This window comes from Leucoraja erinacea, chromosome 33, assembly GCF_028641065.1.
Source record: "Leucoraja erinacea ecotype New England chromosome 33, Leri_hhj_1, whole genome shotgun sequence".
Taxonomy (NCBI): domain Eukaryota; kingdom Metazoa; phylum Chordata; class Chondrichthyes; order Rajiformes; family Rajidae; genus Leucoraja; species Leucoraja erinaceus.
The window spans coordinates 19,509,679-19,533,812 of record NC_073409.1 but is presented as its reverse complement, the minus strand read 5'-3'; the positions used below and the strand labels follow the sequence as shown (position 1 = coordinate 19,533,812).

The 24,134-nt window shown below is 43.5% G+C and overlaps 1 protein-coding gene across 1 annotated transcript in view; it reads left to right on the top strand.

The window, feature by feature from the left end:
* Positions 1 to 3,971: 3,971 nt before the first annotated feature.
* The window catches only part of ticrr (TopBP1-interacting, checkpoint, and replication regulator), a 43,492-nt gene continuing 23,329 nt past the window's right edge, over positions 3,972 to 24,134 (top strand). The window contains exons 1-11 of the mRNA XM_055661510.1: positions 3,972 to 4,683; positions 7,601 to 7,913; positions 10,823 to 11,058; positions 11,289 to 11,526; positions 12,580 to 12,712; positions 12,799 to 12,935; positions 13,530 to 13,733; positions 14,350 to 14,501; positions 18,680 to 18,780; positions 19,510 to 19,603; positions 21,925 to 22,007. Coding sequence (XP_055517485.1) covers positions 4,090 to 4,683; positions 7,601 to 7,913; positions 10,823 to 11,058; positions 11,289 to 11,526; positions 12,580 to 12,712; positions 12,799 to 12,935; positions 13,530 to 13,733; positions 14,350 to 14,501; positions 18,680 to 18,780; positions 19,510 to 19,603; positions 21,925 to 22,007 — 2,285 coding nt within the window. The 5' untranslated portion in view covers positions 3,972 to 4,089. The remainder of the gene's footprint in view (positions 4,684 to 7,600; positions 7,914 to 10,822; positions 11,059 to 11,288; positions 11,527 to 12,579; positions 12,713 to 12,798; positions 12,936 to 13,529; positions 13,734 to 14,349; positions 14,502 to 18,679; positions 18,781 to 19,509; positions 19,604 to 21,924; positions 22,008 to 24,134) is intronic.

Genomic DNA, 24,134 nt, shown 5'->3' with positions numbered 1-24,134 from the left:
AAAACTTTTGGTCTAAATGATGAAGATTCCCTACACTGCTCTTAGCAAGGGGCATCCAGTATTTTGTGTCAGTGACGACAAAAGGGAAGGAATATTTGTCCAAACCAAGACAGTGTGTGATCAGCCATGATCACATTGAATGGCGGTTTTGGCTCGAAGGGCTGAAAGACCTACTCCTGCACCTATTGTGTATTGTCTATTGACTTGGAGGGAACGTTAGCGGTGATGGTGCTCCCATGAACCTGCTGCCATTCCTTCCGGCATAATGTGAAGGATGCAATACTGGGTATCAGAGGCCACGGAGCGTTTTTGAAAGTGGGGGGGCTGAGCGATCACTGATCACCGGCCTCGCGTGTGTGTGTGTGTGTGTGTGTGGAGGGGGGCATGCCCCATTCTCACCCAGCGTGTGAAATAATCAACCTTGGACCTACTATAGGGTGTTCATGGTGGTACATCAGTAGAGTTGCTGCCTAATGGGCCTGTCCCACTTAGGCGACTTTTTAGGCGACTGCAGGAGACTATGCAGTCGCCACATGTTCGCGGGTGGTTGCCGGGGAGTCGCCTTCATGATCGTGAGGTGTTCCCGCAACTAGTCGCGGCCTCATTATGGTCGCCGCGAATTTTTCAACATGTTGAAAAATTAGCGGTGACCAGATTGAAACCGCGATGGAGAGCAGCGAGAATTCCCTTGCCCTAGGTGCAGTGGTAGTGGGTTGCCAGGAGGTCGATGTTTGTCGCAGGTTCTCGTAGGTTGTAGCCAGTGCTGACCGGTGAATAGCTCATTGGGGAAAAAAAATGTAAGCAGCAGTTTTCAGAACCAAGGATAACCGACCGGTAATGTTAATGTCCGCCGAGCTTCACAGCCGTGTATCTCTGGCTTCTTAAAAGTTGTCTCCACTCCTTTTTCCCCCCTTCTGCCCCCTCTCCCCCACTCTTTTAAAGGACTTGCGTGACACTTCAGGTACACTGTGCTTTCACCATCTTAATTACAGCACCAACCTTCCTCAAGACAAGTCAAGAGAGTTTATTGTCATGTCCCAAATAGAACAATGTATATTACGTGTGTGTCTGTATCACATTGGCTTTGCACCGTGTGAATTTCACTCAGACAACGCTCCCGCCTCTTGCCCTGTCCCCCGCCTGCATAACGGGCTGATGAAGGAAGCGATGTGTGTCCGCGTGTTCCACTCTGACAGTTGCCGGCAGTCACCTGAAAAAATCACCTAAGTGGGACAGGCCCATTACAGCGAATACAGCGCCGGAGACCCGGGTTCGATCCTGACTACGCGTGCTGTCTCTAAGGAGTTTGTACGTTCTCTGGGTGCTCTGGTTTCCTCCCACACTCCAAAGACATGCAGGTTGTAGGTTTGTCTGTAAATATTCTAAACTGGCCCTAGTGTGTAGGATAGTGCTAGTGTATGAGGTGATCGTTGGTCGGCGTGGACTCAGTGGGTTGAAGGGCCTGTTTCCGTGCCATCTCTCTAAAGTAAATTCTAAAATCTGACATCTTGCCGTCCATCCAGGAACTCAAACAGTCCTGTCATGTGAAGCAGTGACTCGCATGTGCTTCTTCCAATTCATTATACAGCTCTCCGTGCTCACAATGTGATCTTGTCTACACTGGAGAAACCAAATGCAGGTTGTGTGACCGCTTTGCAGAGCAACTTCGCTTAGTTGACAGGACAACCCCGAGCTTCCAGTTTTTTGTCACTTTCATTCTCCATCCCACTCCCATTCTGACGAGCGAGGAGAGGGATGTGGAGTCCAAGGAAGGAGATTGCTGGAGGTCTGCAATAGCCTGGGACTTATCTGGAACAGACACCACTAATAAGAATTGGAGTCTGGAGTTTGAAAATGGTGCCAAAACATGGCGTCTCTTGCATGCGGGTTCAGTAGACTATTTCTGTACACTTGCTAATCAAAGATCAGGGGTTTAGCAATATTCTACTGGACTTTGTAAGAAAAATAATTTCATTGTGTTAGCACTTCATACAAGTGACAATAAAAAACACCATTGACAAAGCACCGTATTTGTCACCATCTTAAATCCCTTTCCCATTCCGACCTTTTTATACGGAGCCTCCGTCAACGCCAAAGTGAAGCCACATGCAAACTGGAGGAACTGCACCTCCTATTCTGCTAACGTAGCTTACACGCTTATGGTACGAACATTGGATTACCCCATTTTATGTAACATCACCCCCCCTTCTTTTCCCTTTCTCTTCGCTGGGCTCCACCCAATGCGCACCCATCTTTCTCATCCCATGCCCCCTTCTGTCCTCTTTTTCCCCTCACCCCTCTAGCCGTATCCCTTCCTCTGGCTTCGCTTTTCACTCATCTTCTCTCGTTATATTCTCCCCATTTGTCTCCGTTTATCTCCAACCTTTGTCCATCCTTCTGCCAATCAAGTTGCCGGAGGAATTCAGTGGGTCAGGCAAAGAGAGGGTCGATGTTTCAGATGGAGTCGCTGCATTGGAACTGCTCCCAAAATAACAACAACTGTCATTTTGCCTCCATCTGCCTTGCCCGCCAGATTTAAGCATCTGCAGTCTCTTGTGTCTCTTAAATCTTAAATTGGAGCACTTGTGATTGCACATTATATGCCTTAGTGAATTCTCTATCGGACTCAATCAAAATGATAGCAGGCAGCCTTGGAAGCCTTACCTCACTACTCAAACCTCACGTCAAAAACCTTGGCGCGATATTTGACTCAGCACTGAAATTTGACAAACAAGTCAATGCCGTGGTAAAAGCTAGCTTCGTTCGGCTTTGGATGATAGCTAAAATAAAACAATTCCTCCAGTTTGATGACCTCGAAAAGATAATCCATACATTTATCTCCTCCCGCCTAGATTACTGCAACTCCCTTTAGACTGGCATCAGCCAATCTTCCCTGACCTGCCTGCAACTGGTCCAAAACGCTGCAGCGAGACTCCTGACGGGCACCCGAAAAAGGGACCACATCACCCCAATCCTGACCTCTCTCCACTGGCTCCCTGTGCGGTTCCGAATACATTTCAAGACCCTCCTCTTTGTCTACAAAGCCCTCTTGCACCCACCTACATTAAAAGTCTTCTCACCCACCAAAACACAAAGTGTTGTATGAACTCAGAGGGTCGGGCAGCATCTGCGGTGGGATGAATGTGCACACGGGTCTGGGTCTGGGTCTGGGTCTGGGTCTGGGTCTGGGTCTGGGTCTGGGCCTGTCCACCCCCCTCCACAGACGCAGCCCGACCCGCTGAGACCCTCCTGCACTTGGTGTTGTGCAACCAATGATGGCCAATCCGATGCATTAATCAGCCAATCGCGGCTCTGGACCAATGGGATGGATTGGATGTCCCGTACCATCCAATCAGCGCACGGTGCGGCTCGGCATGGATCTATCAGCACCCGGTGCGTCTCGGCATGGACCAATGAACGCCTAGCTTTCCATTGAATTGACCAATGAGCGCCCGATGTACCGCAGCATTGACCAATGAGCAGATAACATGCTGCTGATTGGACCAATGAACGCACTGTGTCCCTCGGCCTGTGGGCCAATCATTCCATAGCATGGCATTGATTTAACCAATGAGCGCACGGCAGGCTTGACCCTCGACCAACCAGCGCTCGGTATGACAGCATTGCACCAGTCCCGCGGAATCGACCAATCACCATGCTGGGAGTCTGAGTCTGGACCAATGGGCGCTCGGTGTCCCACGGACTGGGCCAATCAGCGTAGGGCCGGCATGAGCCGCGACCAATGGGGGCTCGGTGTCTGCCAGAATCGACCAATGGGCGCTCGGTGTCTGCTAGCGTCAACCAATGGGAGCTCGGTGTCTGCCAGAATCGACCAATGGGGGCTCGGTGTCTGCCAGCATCGACCAATGGGCGCTCGGTGTCTGCCAGTATTGACCCAATGGGGCGCTCGGTGTCTGCCAGTATTGACCAATGGGCGCTCGGTGTCTGCCAGCATCGACCAATGGGCGCGGAGGCAGGGAAAAGGCGCCAAGAGCGGTTGGAGCGGCGTTGAGGGAGACGCTGACGGCGACGATGATAATGGCGGCGGCGACGAGCGAGTGAAGTGTCCAGCGCTGCACCGGCCGCGCCATGGGCTGGCACAACGTGGCGCTGCTTGTGGACGTGGCGTGCGGGGATGGTGCCGGTGTCGGGGCGCGGCGGGCGGCGCTGCGGCTTCTGCTCCACTCGGCCCGGGGCGCCGGCTTACCCGCGCTGCGCTGGGCCTTTAAACCCTTTAACACGGCGGCGATGAGGGGCTGCTCGTCCCGGGGCCGCGCGTTCCGGGAGCTGCGGCTGGAGCAACTGCGGGAGCTGGAGGAGGCGCTGGAGCCGGAGATGGAGCCGGGCCGGGGGTCGAGCACCGCCACTGCAGCCGCCACCCACACGGCGCTGGTCGAGGCCCTGTCCGACCTGCCCTGGGACCGGCCCGACATCACGTCCCCGGCCAAGGCCGCCCGCGGAGCCGCCGCCCACGCCCCGCTACCCCGGGCCCGCAACACCCTCTACCTCCTCGCCCCTTGCCCCATGTCCCGGGCCCAGCTCCGCGCCTTCCTGCAGCTCCCACTCTCCGCCGCCGACACCTGTCACCAAGTGGCCGAGAGGATCGTCCCGATGCCCGTCCGCACCCTGCTGTCCGCCCACAACATCGCCCTGCACTGGGTGGACACCCAGCCCCTACAGCAGGTAAGCCGCACACAACTGTCTCTCAGCCCCCTCAATCTCTGCGACTATCCCAACTGTTTGAGAAACAGTTAGACAGGTACATGGATAGTGTAGGAAGGAGCTGCAGGTGCTGGATTAAACCGTAGATCGACACAAAGTGCTGGAGTAACTCAGCGGGACAGGCAGCATCTCTGGAGAGAAGGAATGGGTGGCGTTTCGTGGTCGAGACCCTTCTTCAGACTGGCGTTTGTCCCATCAGGTGCATGGTTTGTAGGGATATGGATCAAACGCGGGCAGGTGGGACTAGTGTAGCTGGGGCATGTTGGCCGGTGTTGGCAAGCTGGGCCGAAGGGCCTATTTCCACACTATATCACTCTATGACTAACACATTTGTATAAAAACTCATGAGAGGAATAGATTGGATGGGTGCACAGAGTAAGGGAATCGAGGACCGGAGGTTTAAAATGAGGGGGGAAAGATTTAATGGGAACTTGAGGGGTTACTATTACCCAAAGGGCAGTAATTGAATGGAACAAGCTTCCAGAGGAGGTAGTTGAGGCAGGGGCCATCGCCACTGTTAAAATGTTAAGAAACATTTCCACTGGTACATGCATAGGATGGGTTTGGCAGGATACGGGCCAAACACAGGCAGGTGGGACAAGTGTAGCTGGGACATGTTGGTCGGTGTCGGCAAGTTGGGCCGAAGTGCCTGTTTCCACTCTGTTAGACATTGCTGCAGCAACTCAGCAGGTCAGGCAGCATCTCTGGAAATCATGGACAAGTGACAATTCGGATCGGGAACCTTCTTCAGGCTGATTCTATCCGTATTTTCCATTTATGCTGCCTAACCTGTTCAGTAACCTCAGCACTTTGTCTCCATTTTAAAAAAAAATCATCACGTGCAGTTGAAAAAACAAAGAACTGCAGATGCTGATTTATACCAAAGATAGACACAAAACGCTGGAGTAACTCGGCGGGTCAGTCAGCATCTCTGGAGAAAAGTAACATGTGACGTTTTCGGTCGAGATCCATCAACACTCATCATCAACCTGTCAGTCTTTATGCAGCAATACCGTTAACCTTACTTTCAGCCATACAAACGTTCTAATTAGTATAAATACAGTGCTGTCGGAGCTCAAATAGTTCATTCACTTCACAGGTTTGGAGTACAGGTCCACCACCGACCTTCTGGCAACTGGTGGTCCAGCACCTACTTTAATCCAAATACAATTACAATGTGGCGCATAGGCCGATCTTGACCTCATCAGGACTACCACACTAATCGGCAGGTTTAACATTCCCCCTGGGCCTGTACCAGCAGATCCGTTCTCATAACTGACTTACAGAGACCTGTATCTTGGCCCATAGACAGACTGTTCCAGTACCATTGGACTCCTCTCAGAGGCTGTGACCTATGTCAGCCTGGCAAAACGCATAATTGAGAAAGGCTCTGGAATCACGGGTACCAAAAAATCGGTGGTGGACGTGATCATGTTCAGTTTTGGACACCCTGCTGTAGAAAGAATGCATAAAAGATTTATGAGGATAGAGTCAGAGTGATACAGTGTGGTAAAAACATGCCCTTCGGCCCAACATGTCCCAGCTACACTAGTCCCACCTTGGTCCATATCCCTCCACCTTGTCCTATCCATTTACCCGTTTCTTAAATGTTGATAGTCCCAGCCTCAACTACCTCCTCTGGCAGCTTGTTCCATGCACCCATCGCCCTTTGTGTGAAAAGTTACCCCTCGGATTCCTATCAAATCCTTTCCCCTCCACCTTGGGCCTATGTCCTCTTCTTGATTCCCCTACTCTGGGCAAGGGATGTTGCCAGGACTTGAAAGTCTGAACTATAGGAAAAGGTTGGGCAGGCTAGGACATTATTGCTTGGCTTCCAGGAGGATCATGAGTGATCTTATAGAGGTGTATAGGATCACGAGGGGGTAGAGTGGCTTAATGCAGTCTTTTAGTCAGAGTAAACAAATCCAGGGGGCATAGATTTAAGGTGAAATAGGAAAGATTGAGTAGGAACCTGAGGGGCAACTTTGTCACAATGAGGGTGGTAGGTTTATGCCAGTGTAGTTGAGGCAATTACTACAAATATACTTGAAAGACATTAGGTCAGGTGCATGGATAGCAAGGTTTTAGAGGGCCAAGTGCAGATGGGCATGTGCAAGAAAGAACTGCAGATGCTGGTTTAAACCGAAGACAGGCACAAAAGGCGTGGGAATTTAACAGAAGCGCTGTGGGTTCTACATATAGCTCTACCGGCTGGAGCGCTATGGGCTTTACACCTGGCTCTATGGCCCCAGTGCTGTGGGTCACAGACTGTTCAGGAAAATCCCCACACAGCAGAATCAAAGTTTCCCACTGTGTGGGAAGGCACCAAAGTCAGTCTCTTCCTCCACTGTTCCTCGTGGTCGGGTCCTCCCCAAGCCCTCTAACTTCAATTTACCCTTGCTTTCCCCCCCCCCCCCCCCCTCTCTCTCTCTCTCTCCATCCATCCACCTTGCTAGTTCTCTGACCAGTCTGACTGTCCCCCTGATTAAATTTTATCTATGCTTTGTTGTCGCCTTCTCCTAGCTAAAAATGATCTATTCTACATTTTCCTTTGGCTGCATCACCTTTGATGCCCTGTTTTCACACCTTGCCCTTTCTTGTCTCTGTCTCCCTCTCCCCTGACTAAGTCTGAAGAAGGGTCTTGATCAGAAATATCAGGCATTCCTTCTGACCAGACTGCCTGTCCCGCTGAGTTACTCTAGCATTTTGTGTCTATGGTGTAAACCAGCATCTGCAGTTTCTTCCTACATAATGCAAATAGATTATTTGATGAGTATTTTATTATTTTTGGAACTTGCTGTGTGCATTTGAATGATTGTTGAAAGCTTAGTTTTATACAGAATTTCTAAGCTGTTATTTTTGTTTTCTCTCCATCTAGTTCAATGGAATGCATGATCATATTGGCTATCAGTTAATTTCGGAGGTGATGCGAATGGTTGGTGGAAGCTTAATTCCGTTTGCTGCTTTAATGGAACTTTCACTTAAAGATTGTCATTTACCTCTGGAGAAAACGTCACTGGATTCCCAAGTTGACCAGAAGAATGAAATTAATGCAAAGGGATGTGTAAAGAAGTTGAAAACAGTGGATGCTCTATTTCCATTTGATTGCAACATGAATTACCTTGTAAGTGTGGACAGTTTCTATCGAAATACATTTCCGCTTCAGCATGGATTACTGACGATCCCACATGGTAATTATGACCATTTTATGGATTTGATTGTGTGTACTCTTGGTTGTTGTTTTACGTTGGCATTTTAAAAGAAGATTTTGTTTGTTAATTCTGTCCTTTTTTGCAGTCTTATTATTAAGCCATTTAATTGTTTGATTGTAATCAAAGCTAAACAATTCCTTGTTAGACCATACTTACAGTAAAGGTCCAGTAGGCAATCAGCAAGATTATGGTTAATAACTGGAAGTGTAAGGATGGTGGAATCATTACAGCGTCCTCGCAGCCCAACTTGCCCACACCAACCAATGTGTCCCATCTACACCAGTCCTACCAAACCTGTCTTTGCCATGTACCTTTCTAATGTATTCTTAAACATTGCAATAGTCCCAGCCTCAACTACCTCCTCTAACAGCTTATTCCATACTCCCACCACTCTTTGTATGTAAAAAGGTTACCCGTCAGAATTCCTATTAAATCTTTTCCCTTCACCTCAAATCTATGTCCTCTGGTTCTCGATTTCCCCCTACTCTGGGCAAGAGACACTGTGTCTACCCAATCTATTCCTCTATTGATTTTATACCCTTCCATAAGATCACCAGTAGACACAAAATGCTGGAGTAACTCAGCGGGTCAGACAGCATCTCGGGAGAGGAATGGGTGGCGTTTCGGGTCGAGACCCTTCTTCAGACCTATAACATAACCCCTCATCCTCCTGCTTTGCAAGGAATAGAGTCCCAGCCTGCTTAACCTCTCCCTATAGCTTGGATTCAGGTCCTGCAGCATCCTCGTAAATCTTCTCTGTACCCTTTCAAACTTGACGACATCTTCCCTGTAACATGGTGCCCAGAACTGAACACAATACGGCCTCGCCAATATCTTATTAGTTCGTACAAGTTAGTAGTGTTTAGAAGTAGCAGCATGTCATTTTCAGGCGTGCTTGATAAGGTACCATGTGTCCTAATTTTTCTAATGTTACTTGGGACATTTGACCTATTGTTGTCCATTCAGGTGAAAAGAAAGACCAGTCTGTTTTCATTTTCCAGCATTGCTCTGCAAATCATGCCCATTGCCGTATAAAAACTGCCCCCACTTTCCATACCATCTCTCCCACCATCAAAAGCAGCACTGAAAACCTGTGTGAAAAATATCTTCATCGAACTCTCAATTCTCTCTGCCAACTAACCCAAATGCATGCTCAGGTTGCAGCCCCTTTAGCTTCCAGAGCAGATCAATAGATTTAGTCTCATTGCAGTCCGTATCGCGCTGTGTATCTATAATGCTGAGCTCATAGAAACATAGAAAATAGGTGCAGGAGTAGGCCATTCGGCCCTTTGAGCCTGCACCGCCATTCAATATGATCATGGCTGATCATCCAACTCAATATCCTGTACCTGCCCTCTCTCCATACCCCCTGATCCTTTTAGCCACAAGGGCCACATCTAACTCCCTCTTAAATATAGCCAATTAACTGGCCTCAACTACTTTCTGTGGCAGAGTATTCCACAGATTCGCCACTCTCTGTGTGAATTTTTTTTTTTCTCATCTCGGTCCTAAAAGACTTCCCCCTTATCCTTAAACTGTGACCCCTTGTTCTGGACTTTCCCAAAATCGGGAGCAATCTACTTGCATCTAATCTGACCAACCCGTTAAGAATTTTGTACGTTTCTATAGGATCCCCCCTCAATCTTCTAAATTCTAGCGAGTTCAAGCCAAGTCTATCCATTCTTCATATGAAAGTCCTGCCATCCCAGGAATCAGTCTGGTGAGCCTTCTCTGTGGCAAGAACATCTAGAAATTCTCTATGGCAAGAACGTCTTTCCTCAGATAAGGAGACCAAAACTGTACGCAATACTCTAGGTGTGGTCTCACCAAGGCCCTGTACAACTGCGGAAGAACCTCCCTGCTCCTATACTCAAATCCTTTTGCTATGAATGCTAACATACCATTTGCTTTCTTCACTGCCTGCTGCACCTGCATGCCTACCTTCAATGACTGGTGTACCATGACACCCAGGTCTCGTTGCATCTCCCCCTTTTCCTAATCGGCCACCATTCAGATAATTGTCTACTTTCCTGTTCTTGCCACCAAAGTTGATAACCTCACATTTATCCACATTATACTGCATCTGCCATGCATTTTCCCACTTACCCGACCTATCCAAGTCACCGTGCAGCCTCCTAGCATCCTCCTCACAGCTAACACTGTCCCCCCAGCTTCGTGTCATCCGCAAACTTGGAGATGTTGCATTCAATTCCCTCGTCCAAATCATTAATATGTATTGTAAATAGCTGGGGTCCCAGCACTGAGCCTTGCGGTACCCCACTAGTCACTGCCTGCCATTCTAAAAAGGACCCGTTTACTCCTCCTCTTTGCTTCCTGTCAGCCAGCAGTTCTCTATCCACATCAATACTGAACCCCCAATACCGTGTGCTTTAAGTTTGCATACTAATCTCTTAAATGGGAACTTGTCGAAAGCCTTCTGAAAGTCCAGATATAACACGTCCACTAGTTCTCCCTTATCCACTCTACTAGCTACATCCTCGAAAAATTCTATAGGATTCGTCAGACATGATTTGCCTTTCATAAATCCATGCTGACTTTGTCCAATGATTTCACCGCTTTCCAAATGTGCTGCTATCCCATCTTTAATAACTGACTCTAGCATTTTCCCCACTACCGATGTTAGACTAACTGGTCTGTAATTCCCCGTTTTCTCTCTCCCTCCCTTTTTAAAAAAGTGGGGTTACATTAACTACCCTCCAATCCTCAGGAACTGCTCCAGAATCTAAAGAGTTTTGAATCCTCTATGGAAATTACTTCCAAATAATTTGTTGGATCTGTTTTTAATTTGATGTTAAGTTCTTCCAGTGGAGATTTCACTTTATTTTAATGAATGGTGATTAGATATTAACTTGGCTGTTTGTGAACAGGAGAACAGAAGGTTTGCTGTCCTATCATCCTGGAACCAATTTCTTGTACTCAGAAATACCTGACCGATTCAATCAACATTATTGTAAAAGGAGTTATGTCGAACTGGGATCCAAAAAGGAGAGACCTATTGCCTACATGTTCTTGGGTCTTGCAGCCAGCTGAACAGAAGGACACGAAAAATAACTGTTTCCTTCAACGACTTTTGCTAGAAATGGCATGCAATGAGTTGCATCTGGTGCGTACTATTAATAAACATTAGTTTGAAGGCTGTTTATAACTTTTTTCCGATCAATAACATAATTCCCATAATATGCTGAACTGATGTCATGGGAGATAAAATATATTTGCAACTCGTTTGATCTTCAACTATTTTGGATAATATTAGTTAAATCAAAGATTAATTCTTGGAAAAATTGATTAGAAAAGATATTTAAGAACAAATGATGAGATTGGTTTCTTTTTCAGGTTGCTGATGTAGGGATGAATGATTGCCTGCCTCCATGTACAGGAGTACTGTCTCCCTTGCTTTGTAATACTGCCATGTTCACAGTAATTTGGCAACAAACACAAGAATTTGAGGAGCTTCTCTTTCAGGCAGGGATTGCAGAAAAGATTGAGGGTGTATCCTCTGACGTCTCTGATATTGTGGACAAAGCACTGAGGGTCATCTCCGACATTCCTGCGGAATGTCTAACCTGTTCAGGTAACCAAAATTAGCAGTAATTTTATAAATTTGGTGACCATTAAGATCCCTTTCACAGGTCTGACCATATAATTCCTGAGTTTGAACATTCCTTTTGAATACAGAATAAAGTTTTATTAGATAGCCTGAGTGAAGATAAGGCTTTGATTTTGTGGATGAAAATGTTCTGCAAAGTTTATTTACCTAATGAGACTACTGTTGAAAAAATTACTATAGGGAGAAAACACAACTTTCTTGATGTGGAGAAATGGGGAGTTCTTGCAATGGATTGCTGAATTACTGTTATCTTGCCATAGAAATCTTGGAATTGAAGAAAATCGATTTTGAACAAATATTTAATTCCCATTTCAGTTGCCTATTTTATTTTGTGAAATCAGCTTTGAAATCAAGAGTTAGTGGTGCATGAATTTTTAATATAAATTTGACTAAAAGCGTAACAATTTGGCATGCCTATATGCTGCTGCGTTTCTCTGGAATGTGCTCCAGTAAAGGTGAAAACTCAGTAACCTATTTGAAAATAAAAACTCCAAGAAATGCAGTCATTGAAATAAAAATTTACAAATGAGATTATTAATTCATCAATTAATAAAACAACCAAAAACAGGTTGGTGTACGATGTCTTGTGATGTAGATAATTTTTCTCGTGTCTCAAATTTTAGCAAATTAAATTTATATAAACTAGGATCAAACATACAAATTGAACACACGATGGCTCTCGAAGCATTTGTGACTAAGCATGATATACTTTAACATTTGAATGTAGGAAAAAATATTATTGCAGTCCATTTAGCTGGTTCCAAAAAAAATACCCAGCTTATTATTTCGGCACTCAATTGAACTTTTCAGCGCCATTTACGTGCTTTCTCACTTGAATAATCCATCATGCATTCACTGCCCACTTGAATCATGTTATTTGGAGTGTGATTTATATACTGTTTTAATTTTTTAATATTTAAATATTACCATCTCTTCAACGGGGTTTATTTTTCAGCACTCTAGCTTGGTCTTAAAATATAAACCACAAAAATAACATGTGATTTTCTTTTTGTCTAGAGGATGTTACTGTTCCAGATTGGGTCAACTTGGAGCTGTCCGAAACCTCGCAGCAAAATGTTTCCTTTATTGAAGGGTGGTTTCCATTGTCTGAATTATCAGGAGCAAGCTCCACTCTGATGGAATCGTTCAGGTATATTATTAAAAATTACTTCAATTTTATGAAATGAGAAAGTAGCAGGATCATTAAAAACTTCAGAACTGTTATTTTTGCATTAGATCAATTCATGCAGTGGATGACAAAGAGAATATAGACTCTGAACTTGCTCTAACTGGTCATTTGGCTGAGTTTTACCAGAGGAAATCTGCAAGTGAAGCTGGAGCAACTGGAGAACATGCAAATAAAAGAAAACGATGTAAGCCTATATTATTTCTGGAACGTAAACTGTGGTAATGTTATATTTACTTGCTATACATATTTTCCCAACTCGGATCTCTCAGTACAGTCTCCTTCTGAATGAGCTATTTCTTCATTGAATGAGTGTGACTGCGGTAGTTGAATAATCCTTGGAATCTTAATGTGAGCAAATTATTCACCCCAGCAGATCAATGTTCTGGCCGGAAATAAATTGATCAGTAAATAAAAACAGTAAATGCTGGAAGTACTTGGCAGAGCAGGAGCACCTGTGGAGAGAGAGAGAGAGAGAGAGAGAGAGAGAGAGAGAGAGAGGAGAGAGAGAAACAAAATTAACATTTCAGTCGCTGACATTTTATTTGACCACCTAAAATATCACCTATGGTTTCCCCTTCCATTTTCCCCTCCATAGATGTTCCCTAGCCTACTGTAGACCTAATTCCAATATTCTGTGCTTATTTTACATTTTCTGCAAATGCTTTTCTTGTTTTGAATAAACTTTTCAGCCCTGAAACCTAATGACAAAGTCTGAACCTCATGGCTGGATATTATTTTGCTCTAAACTATGATTGAAGACAGTTTTAATAAATTACAGCTGGCCCACGAACTCCCATCCGGCAGAAGATGAAATCCATGAGTCGCTCTCTGCAGATGCTGAATGTTGCTAGGCTAAACGTGAAAGCTCAGAAGAGTTTGACAGATGGGGTGCAACCGCTGACTGGAGAGAAAGCCACCAATCCATCTAAGAAACGTTCGGGGGACAAGCGGAAAAATAAGAGAGCAAGAAAAGTTTTGGCTGGTAGGTCATGGTGACTGCTTTTCATTCAATTTTCTGGGGCTGTTTTCAAGACCGGCTTTTTTTCAGAGATGCTGCCTGACCTGATGGCTTACTCCGGCACTTTGCGGCTATCTTTAGTATAAACCAGTATCTGCAGTTCCTTCCTATCATGTGAAGGTGGGACTACTTGTTTCCTGCCAGACTTCATTTAGTGGTTAGAAAGCAAAACTGCTCATTATTCCTGCGCTAGTTTGAAATCTGTATCAATACGATACAACTATAGTTTATCAATGTCAAATTAAATGAATGTGGAACTATTTTGTTCAATTTACTCATTTGGAACTGGGGTGAGATAACATTTGAGAAATAATGATCAGTTACGTGTCGCTCAGCAAGGTGTTGAGAGCCTAATCCGTGCCTAGCCAGCTGCTGATGTCGTGGAAGTTAAATTTGCAAATTAAAAGGACAGGCAGTATGGTAATTAAAACATGGAGGTGATATGAAGTGTATTAAATGTTAATAGCTTTTTTGGGGAGTGTATTAATGGACTGAATGTCATAATGCTTGCACCTTGCACCTTGATTTACAAATTGCCCATTTGCAAATTTAAATTGGCTGCTAATTCTGCTTCTTACAGATTTTAAAAGTAGTGAGGAGATGGTGTCCAGTCTGAAAGAGACCTACCAGAAATATATTGTGGAGGAAGAATTGTCCCAGTTCAATTTTACAAAAAATGCAATCACTGTTATGAAAATGTACCTAGAATCTACTAACACTGAAGATCTTGAGGTATTCCATCTTTAATTTTGTGATCTGATACCTGCAGTAAATGTATGATTGACGCCATTAGGGCATTTTGTGATCTTTCACAAGTTCCTACTTGGAAAATAATTATACTTGCAAACATTTGTTGGCCTTTTGGTGTAGTACAATATTGTTTATTCTATTGCTAGGATATAGGAATTGACGCTATTTAGTTCTCTTGTTGGTAAAGGAAAGGAAGTGATGTTCCATGAGAACTTGTGCTGACCATTGTTGACATTGTGACTTTGTATAAACTTTTGGGATGATTTGTAAGCACATTGTCAAAAAAACTTGACAACACCAAATGGGAACTACAGTTAAAACAAGGCAGTTGCAACAAAGTATGGGAAGAATTATGGAATGGGCATTTTACGCAATAAGGCTTTAAAAAAAATTAAAGCACTTGGGGTTCCCTTCTAGATGGATTGAAATGAATTGTGTGAGTTTAATTGTAAACTTAACAGCCATTTGGTTTGTCCCATTTAAGATAGAATATAATAATAATAATAATAATAATAATAAACAAATGGAAAATGTCTCATGACATCTGAATTGAGAGATTACACTTATCAAAGTTAAATCATGGGGCACGTAAAAGAAAATACACAAGATCCTCTGGTAGACAATTTTAAAGCTTTGAAAAAAGATGTTTAGACAAGACATAAACAATAATTTTCTGCTTATCCAGCACACTATCATAGTATATTATATTGATACATTTTTTAAAATCACCTGAAAGATTTTTGATCCCGGGTAGTTAGAATGTGAAACTGGCTAATGTATGTAGTTGAAGCAGTGAGGAGAGATATGCAGTGCCCTCCATAATGTTTGGGACAAAGACCCATAATTTATTTATTTGCCTCTGTACTTCACAATTTATACATTTTGGTTTCACCATGTAGAAATTGCAGCTGTGTTTATACATAGTCCCCTCATATCAGGGCACCATTATGTTTGGGACACATGGCTTCTCAGGTGTTTGTAATTGCTCAGGTGTATTCAAATGCCTCCTTAATGCAGGTATAAGAGAGCTCTCAGCATCTAGTCTTTCCTCTAGTCTTTCCATCACCTTTGGAAACTTTTATTGTTGTTTATCAAGTCAAATAAGCCATTATGTAACTGAGAAACAAGTGTAAAATTGTTAGAGACATCAGCCAAATCTTAGGCTTACCAAAATCAACTGTTAGGAACATAATTGAGAAGAAAGCATACTGGTAAGCTTACTCATCACAAAGGAACTGGCAGGCCAAGGAAGACCTCCACAGCTGATGACAGAAGAATTCTCTATAATAAAGAAAAAAATCCAAACATCTGTCCAACAAATCAGAAACAGGATTCAGGTGTTGATTTGTCAATGACCACTGTCGGCAGAAGACTTCATGAACATAAATACAGAGGCTACACTGCTAGATGCAAACCACTGGCTAGCTGCAAAAATAGGATGGCCAGGTTACAGTTTGTCAAGAAGTATTTGAAAGAGCAACCACAGTTCTGGAAAAAGATCTTGTGGACAGATGAGATGAAGATTAACTTGTATCAAAGTGATGGCAAGAGCAAAATATGGAGGAGAGAAGGAACTGCCCAAGATCCAAAGCATACCACCTCATCTGTGAAACACAATGGTGGGGGTGTTATGGCCTGGGCATGTATGGCTGTTAAAGGTACTGGCTCACTTATCTTCATTGATGATACAACTGCTGATGGTAGTAGCATAATGAATTCTGACGTGTATAGGCACATCATATCTGTTCAAGTTCAAACAAATGCCTCAAAACTCATTGGCCAGCAGTTCATTCTACAGCAAGACAATGATCCCAAACATACTGCTAAAGCAACAAAGGAGTTTTTCAAAGCTAAAAAATGGTCAATTCTAGAATGGCCAAGTCAATCACCCGATCTGAACCCAATTGATCATGCCTTTTATATGCTGGAGAAAACTGAAGGGAACTAGCCCCCAAAACAAGCATAAGCTAAAGATGGCTGCAATACAGGCCTGGCATTGCATCACCAGAGAAGATACCCAGCAACTAGTGAGGGTAGCTAATGTAACCCCACTTTTCAAAAAGGGAGGGAGAGAGAAAACGGAATTACAGACCAGTTAGTCTAATATCGGTAGTGGGGAAACTGCTAGAGTCAGTTATTAAAGATGGGATAGCAGCACATTTGGAAAGTGGTGAAATAATTGGACAAAGTCAGCGTGGATTTACGAAAGGTAAATCATGTCTGATGAATCTTATAGAATTTTTCGAGGATGTAACTAGTAGAGTGGATAGGGGAGAACCAGTGGATGTGTTATAGCTGGACTTTCAGAAGGCTTTCGACAAGGACCCACATAAGAGATTAGTATACAAACTTAAAGCACACGGTATTGGGGGTTCAGTATTGATGTGGATAGAGAACTGGCTGGCAAAGAGGAAGCAAAGAGTAGGAGTAAACGGGTTATTTTCAGAATGGCAGGCAGTGACTAGTGGGACACCGCAAGACTCAGTGCTGGAACCCCAGCTATTTACAATATATATTAATGATTTGGACGAGGGAATTGAATGCAACATCTCCAGGTTTGCAGATGACACTAAGCTGGGGGGCAGTGTTAGCTGTGAGGAGGATGCTAGGAGGCTGCAAGGTGACTTGGATAGGCTGGGTGAGTGGGCAAATGCATGGCAGATGCAGTATAATGTGGATAAATGTGAGGTTATCCACTTTGGTGGCAAAAACAGGAACGCAGACTATTATCTAAATGGTGACCGATTAGGAAAAGAGGAGATGCAATGAGACCTGGGTGTCATGGTACACCAGTCATTGAAAGTAAGCATGCAGGTGCAGCAGGCAGTGAAGAAAGCGAATGGTTTGTTAGCATTCATAGCAAAAGGATTTGAGTATAGGAGCAGGGAGGTTCTACTGCAGTTGTACAGGGTCTTGGTGAGACCACACCTGCAGTATTACGTACAGTTTTGGTCTCCAAATCTGAGGAAGGACATTATTGCCATAGAGTGAGTGTAGAGAAGGTTCACCAGACTGATTCCTGGGATGTCAGGACTGTCCTATGAAGAAAGACTGGATAGACTTGGTTTGTACTCGCTAGAATTTAGGAGATTGAGGGGGGATCTTATAGAAACCTACAAAATTCTTAAGTGGTTGGACAGGCTAGATGCAGGGAGATTGTTCCCGATGTTGGGGAAGTCCAGGACAAGGGGTCACAGCTTAAGGATAGAAGGGAAATCCTTTCGGACCGAGATGAGAAAAACATTTTTCACACAGAGAGTGGTGAATCTCTGGAACTGCCACAGAAGGTAGTTGAGGCAAGTTCATTGGTTATATTTAAGAGGGAATTAGATGTGGCCCTTGTGGCTAAAGGGATCAGAGGGTATGGAGAGAAGGCAGGTATGAGATACTGAGTTGGATGATCAGCCATGATCATATTGAATGGCGGTGCAGGCTCAAAGGGCCGAATGGCCTACTCCTTCACTTATTTTCTATGTTTCTATGTCCATGAATCGCGACTTTAATCAGTCATTGCATTCAAAGGATATGCAACAAAATACTAAACATGACTACTTTCATTTATATGACATTGCTGTGTCCCAAACATTATGGTGCCGTGAAATGGGGGGGACTATGTATAAACACAGCTGTAATTTCTAAATGCTGAAACCAAAAAGTGGCCTTTATTAAAATCTGACAATGGGCACTTTAACCACATGTGATTTTTTTTTCTATTATAAATCTCATTGTGGAGTACAGGGGAAAATAAATAAATGATGGGTCGTTGTCCCAAACATTATGGAGGGCACTGTATTTAAGGAGAAGCTGGGTAATTGCCTGAAGGAAATGAATAGTGATAATGTATGTAGATGTGATTAGATGAAAGATGGTAGAAATCTTGGATGAAACATTAAAATTGGAATGCCCTGATTGCCAAATCAAATATTTAGTTTGTCTCCAGGAATTACCATATAACACTGGATGTAGTGAATTCTCACTTCAAAATACTTCACTACTAACTCCAATCAGAGTTTCCACCAAACACTGAACATTGCTTCATCTTGCGTTGGAAAACTCAAACATCTTAATGCCTTTTTATAAGTTGTAAATGTACTATAGTTTCAACACTGATTCTTCCGCAACTGCTTTGAAAATAACAATATTACTACTTTTATTCAAAGGCCACATGCATAAATCTAATCCGGATGCAGCTACTAAAGAGCAGTAAATCTATTCGACAGCTGTATGGAAACCAGGAAGATAAAGAACGTAAAGTCCGAGAGTGAGTGGGCTCTTTAGATAATTTCTGGCTGTACTTGCCATTCATAATTGTTTAAAGTAAGAGAATGTTTTATTTAGATTCAATGCTTCTAGTGAAATTGTATGCAGTTGTTTACAATGCAAAACTGCACTTTTTCAGTATATTGATAATCTCTCCACATCATTCCTGTTGCATTCTTGTTTCATTCATTATGATAAGGCATGGAAACGAGTTATTTGGTCCATTGAGTCCATGCTGACCTGTTCGCAATATTTTTGTTATCCCCTTTTGTACCCACTTCCTGCACACTAAGAGCAATATACAGGCCAATTAATTTACAAACCCGCACGTCTTTGAGGTGGGAAGAAACCAGGGCACACAGATGAAACCCACGCTGTTGCAGGGAAAACATGCAAACTCCACACAGACAGCACCAGAGGTCATAATTGAACCCGGGTCTCTGGTGCTGTGAGACATTGGCTCTTCCAGCTGTGTTAATGTTGTTTTAAATAGATATTTCTAACTGGTTTAATACAAGCCGTTTGGGAAGAGTTGGGGAAATTGTAACCTATGTTTGTTTTGCTTTTGAATCTGATTATCATAACTAGATAATCAATTGGCAAATATTTTTTTCCAACGTTTCAAATTTTGTTCGTTGACGATCATAAGGAAGGAAAGATCACTAAGTTGTATAAATTTTGTTTTCAAAAACGATCCTTTTATAACTGATTTTATTGGTTCCATTTGCAGCTGCCAACTGCAGGTTTTGTTGCGTTTGGAGGTGTGCGAACAGTTTCCATCACTGCAAAGTGATACTGAACAGTTGCAACATTTTGTGGAAGAAGTAAGTACGGAGTTAGACCTAGTCTAAGTTTGTATCTGGCACAAAGGACAGGATAAATGTCACGAGTTTAGTATTTTTAATGCAATTTCATTGTTGAAGCAGCTGTTTAATGAAACCAAATGAACATTTCTGTTTAAAGGCTTTCTGCAGTTATGACTGAGAAATCTTCTTTTGTCATGAAAAGTATTGGAAAATGTAGAACCTTCATCAACAAACCATTCATATTCAGTGCAAATTTTACAAACCTTCACATTCATATTCAGTGCTAGTTTAAAATCATCAGAATATTGAAGCTTCTACATGATGGCATGTCGGTCACAGTGCTCAGCAACTGGGGCTCTAAATCCAAGCCCTTCACTGTGGAAACGAGGGTCAAACAGGGATGCATCATCACGCCCTGTTTATTGCTGCCATACTTCACCTCATTGGTGAAGAGCTGCCACAGGGGATCCCAATCCTCTACAGAACTGACGGTGGGCTCTCAAACCTTAGTAGGTTGAAGGCCAAGAGGAAGGTCAGTAACACCGCCATCATGGAGCTTCAGTACGCGGATGACTGCGCCTTTGCAGCACACTCTGCAGAAGACCTCCAGGGCATCCTGAATGCCTTTGCCAAGGCATGCAAAGCCATGGGCCTAGCCTTAAATATCAAGAAGACACAAGTCCTACATCAACCTCCACCCAACCAGCGGTCTACCCAGCCCACTATAAAAGTAGACGACACTACACTTGAAAACGTTGACCACTTCCCCTACCTTGGCAGCATTCTTTCTTCAAAAGCTGACATCGACTCTGAGGTCAACCATTGCCTGAGTTGTGCCTACGCCAGACTCGGGAATAGAGTCTTTTAAGACCGAGACCTAAAGGCTCAAACAAAACTGCTGGTCTACAGAGCCGTTGTCCTCCCCACCCAGTTGTATGGAGCTGAGTCATGGACCACCTACAGCAGGCACCTGAGAGCCCTGGAACAAAACCATCAAAGATCCATACAAAGATTCTGAGGATGAGCTGGGAGGACAAACGCACCAACATCAGCGTTTTGGAGGAAGCCAACATGACCAGCATCACCACCACAATAATGCAGCACCAACTTTGATGGACTGGCCATATCATTTGCATATCCAACACGCGTTTCCCTAAACACATCCTGCACTCTCAATTGAAGGAAGGTCGGCGGGCCAAAGAAACACTTTCAAGGACTACAGTCTGAAGAAATCGCACATCACATCGAGCAACTGGGAGGAAATCCGTGCAAGAAGGAGCTGCAGGTCACGAAATGGAACTACGCCGTGTAGCAGATACAAAGCAACAGCACCGTAAGTAGAGAGAGAAGGGGGCTCAACAACTACCAACCACTGCCAGTCTCCACTGCCCACATTGCACCAAGGTGTGTGGATCGCGGATCAGCCTCTACAGACATCTGCAGAACCACAAGTAGAGGAGAGGACAGTCATACTTGTTTCGACTGACCGTCGATGATGATGATCAAATAATACATATCACTTAAAAGAACAGCAAAATACTTCAATTAGAGAAAATGTCATTTAAAGCACAGAATATCTGGAATATTTATTTATGATAAACTATGGTACCTGCAAGGAAATTGCTGCCTTTCAAATATGTAGAGCACAATCCCTTGATTCACATGAAGATTTAAATGCATTGCACTATGACAATATGGCACGATTGGCCATTGTAGTCATGTCCGATGCATGACTGTATACAGTCAGTAAATCCTTGGCATCCAATATTTCAATAGTTGTTATAATCAATAGGAATTAATAAGTTCACATCAAAGCAGTTGCATACGTCATGTTGTGGAGTGGGTTCCTACATCACTCACAGGAGTAGTGAGCAACCCTTGGAGGAAGTAGTCGCACTGAAGATGGACATAAAATGCTGGAGTAACTCAGCTGAACAGGCAGCATCTCTGGAGAGAAGGAATGGATGATGTTTCGGGTTGAGACCCTTCTTCAGAACTGCAGATGCTGATACCTTGAGATTTGCACTGTTTGAGTTTGATGCCATGTGAACTAGTTAACTGCAGAATCCAGGACAGTTTGCAGACAGCTAATTGGGGTTATGAGACATCTTGAGTCTTTACTTATTTACCTCTGTTGTTTTAACTAACAATAGAGGTTCTTTGGTATAAATGGTATATATTTTCCACATTGCTAATGCTACAGCATGGAATAAACTGCACTGAGGAATTATATCAAATTTAGAAACTAGTGTGTCAGTGGTGATGAAAAGGCTTTAAATGTCTTTCCTAATACAATCATCTAAATACTTTTTTAAAACTAAACTTGTTTATGATTGCAGATGACAAATCTCCTACGCATCATATCTTTGACAAAAGACACCACATTTCTCGCAAAGTTTCTGGAGGAAGAGATTTTAAAAACGTAAGCTCAAAGCATTCATAGAAGGCCGTGTTTTTATCTGGTTTCAGTTTTCTCCTTTTCATTCTCACCTTTACAGTTTGGGATCAAATAATAATGCGCACTGTACAGAGTTTATACATTCTCCTTCATTCACTCGGGTCTCCTCCCACAGTCAGGTTTGTAGGTTAATTGGCTTCTGTAAATTGGAAATTGTCCCCAGTATAAAGGAAAGCGATGGTGTACGGGGTGATCACTGGCCGGTGCAGACTCGATGGGCTATCTCTAAAGTCTAAATCATGACCAGCAATGACTCCTCATTCCTGGCATTGATATTTTATGGCCCTCCCACTCCAAATTAAATCAACCGGTGAGTAAAACTTATTTGAAATTTAGGCTCTGAACTTTACTATTTGATCTTTTACTAGTGGGTTGGTAGAAATAATTAAGTTGCCTTCATTCAAAATTTAGCTTTGCATTTAACAATATATTGTTGGTTTGGCCATGATTGTAAATTTTACTGATACATGAATTAAATACTTTTTCCCCATCTTGCGACATATTGTGATGTGAAAAATTAAATGTTAGTAATGCAAAGTGTAAACGGGTGCTTGATGGTGGACAGTGGGCTTTCCATACTGTATGACTCAAACATGACCTGTGAGAAGTTCCCAAAATTTAACTTTTTTTTTTACCCGATATAATTTCCAAATTTGCTAATTTAAAGTAACATTTATGGGCCTGCCACTTAGGCGATTGCCAGGGACTAATTTTAATGGAATTTACCTACGATACCTGTCGACAACCTACGACCGCAAAAACTGTCGCCGAAAATATTTCAACATGTTGAAAATTTTGCGGTGGTTGCCTGTTGTTGCCTAAAAAAATCGCCTATGTGGGACAGGCCCGTTAGTTTATTTGTAATTTTCTCTATACGGGGTCAAGAGTAAGCAAAGGCAGATTGTCTGTGCTTACACTCTCTACCTGTTGTTGCTTGTGTACAGTGACTGCAATATTTAATGTGAAATGTTAACAGTTTACAATACAATACAATACAATACCTTTATTTGTCATTTGAACCTCACATGAGGTTCAAACGAAATGTAGTTTCTGCAGCCATACAATAAAAGAACCAAATCACACAACAACACTATTCACATAAACATCCATCACAGTGGCTCTCCTCCTCACTGTGATGGAAGGCAAAGTTCTTGTCTCTCCCCTGCATTCCATTTCCCTCCCGAAGTCGAGGTCAAAGCCCCCGGCGGGCGCTAGTCCGCGGCAAATTAAGGCCGTGCCGGGCTTTGTAGGGCCCCCCTCCAAGTCACTCTCAACCCCGCAATTCGGACGGGAGAAGTCGCCGCTGCCGGTGCCCCGCAAAGCAGCCTCCCCCTGGGGATCCGCGAGCTCCCGATGTTTAATATAGGCATAATTTTCTTGTCCTAAACTTCTTGCTGGGTTTCAAACTCAAGTGTTTATAAAAAACAGTGAAGGTAGACAAAAGACTGAAGAAGGTTTCGGCCTGAAACGTTGCCTATTTCCTTCGCTCCATAGATGCTGCCTCACCCGCTGAGTTTCTCCAGCACTTTTGTCTACCTTTGATTTTCCAGCATCTGCAGTTCCTTCTTGAACATTTTATAAAAGTATTAATCCACTGCCAAATTTCAAACACCATCCAAGAAATATTAGATGTAGTGCAGAGCAGACATTCAAGCACATTTTGATTTTTGTGTGTGTGTGTGTATATAGTTTTACTATTGTGTATCTATTGTTCAATTTACTCATGATTAGAAATATTTAAGATTTATTTGAATTGTGTGGATTTAACTATATCAGCTCTTTCCTGTTCCTTTGCCCCTCTGCTGATTGTACAGTTTGGCTTTGACTTCCATAGAAACATAGAAAATAGGTGCAGGAGTAGGCCATTCGGCCCTTCGAGCCTGCACTGCCATTCAATATGATCATGGCTGATCATCCAACTCAGTATCCCATCCCTGCCTTCTCTCCATACCCCATGATCTCTTTAGCCACAAGGGCCACATCTAACTCCCTCTTAAATATAGCCAATGAACTGGCCTAATTTCCCATCTGATTTTGACATTTGAGTACAGAATATTTGCGACTGCAGTACTGTGCAAAGAGAGTGATCTA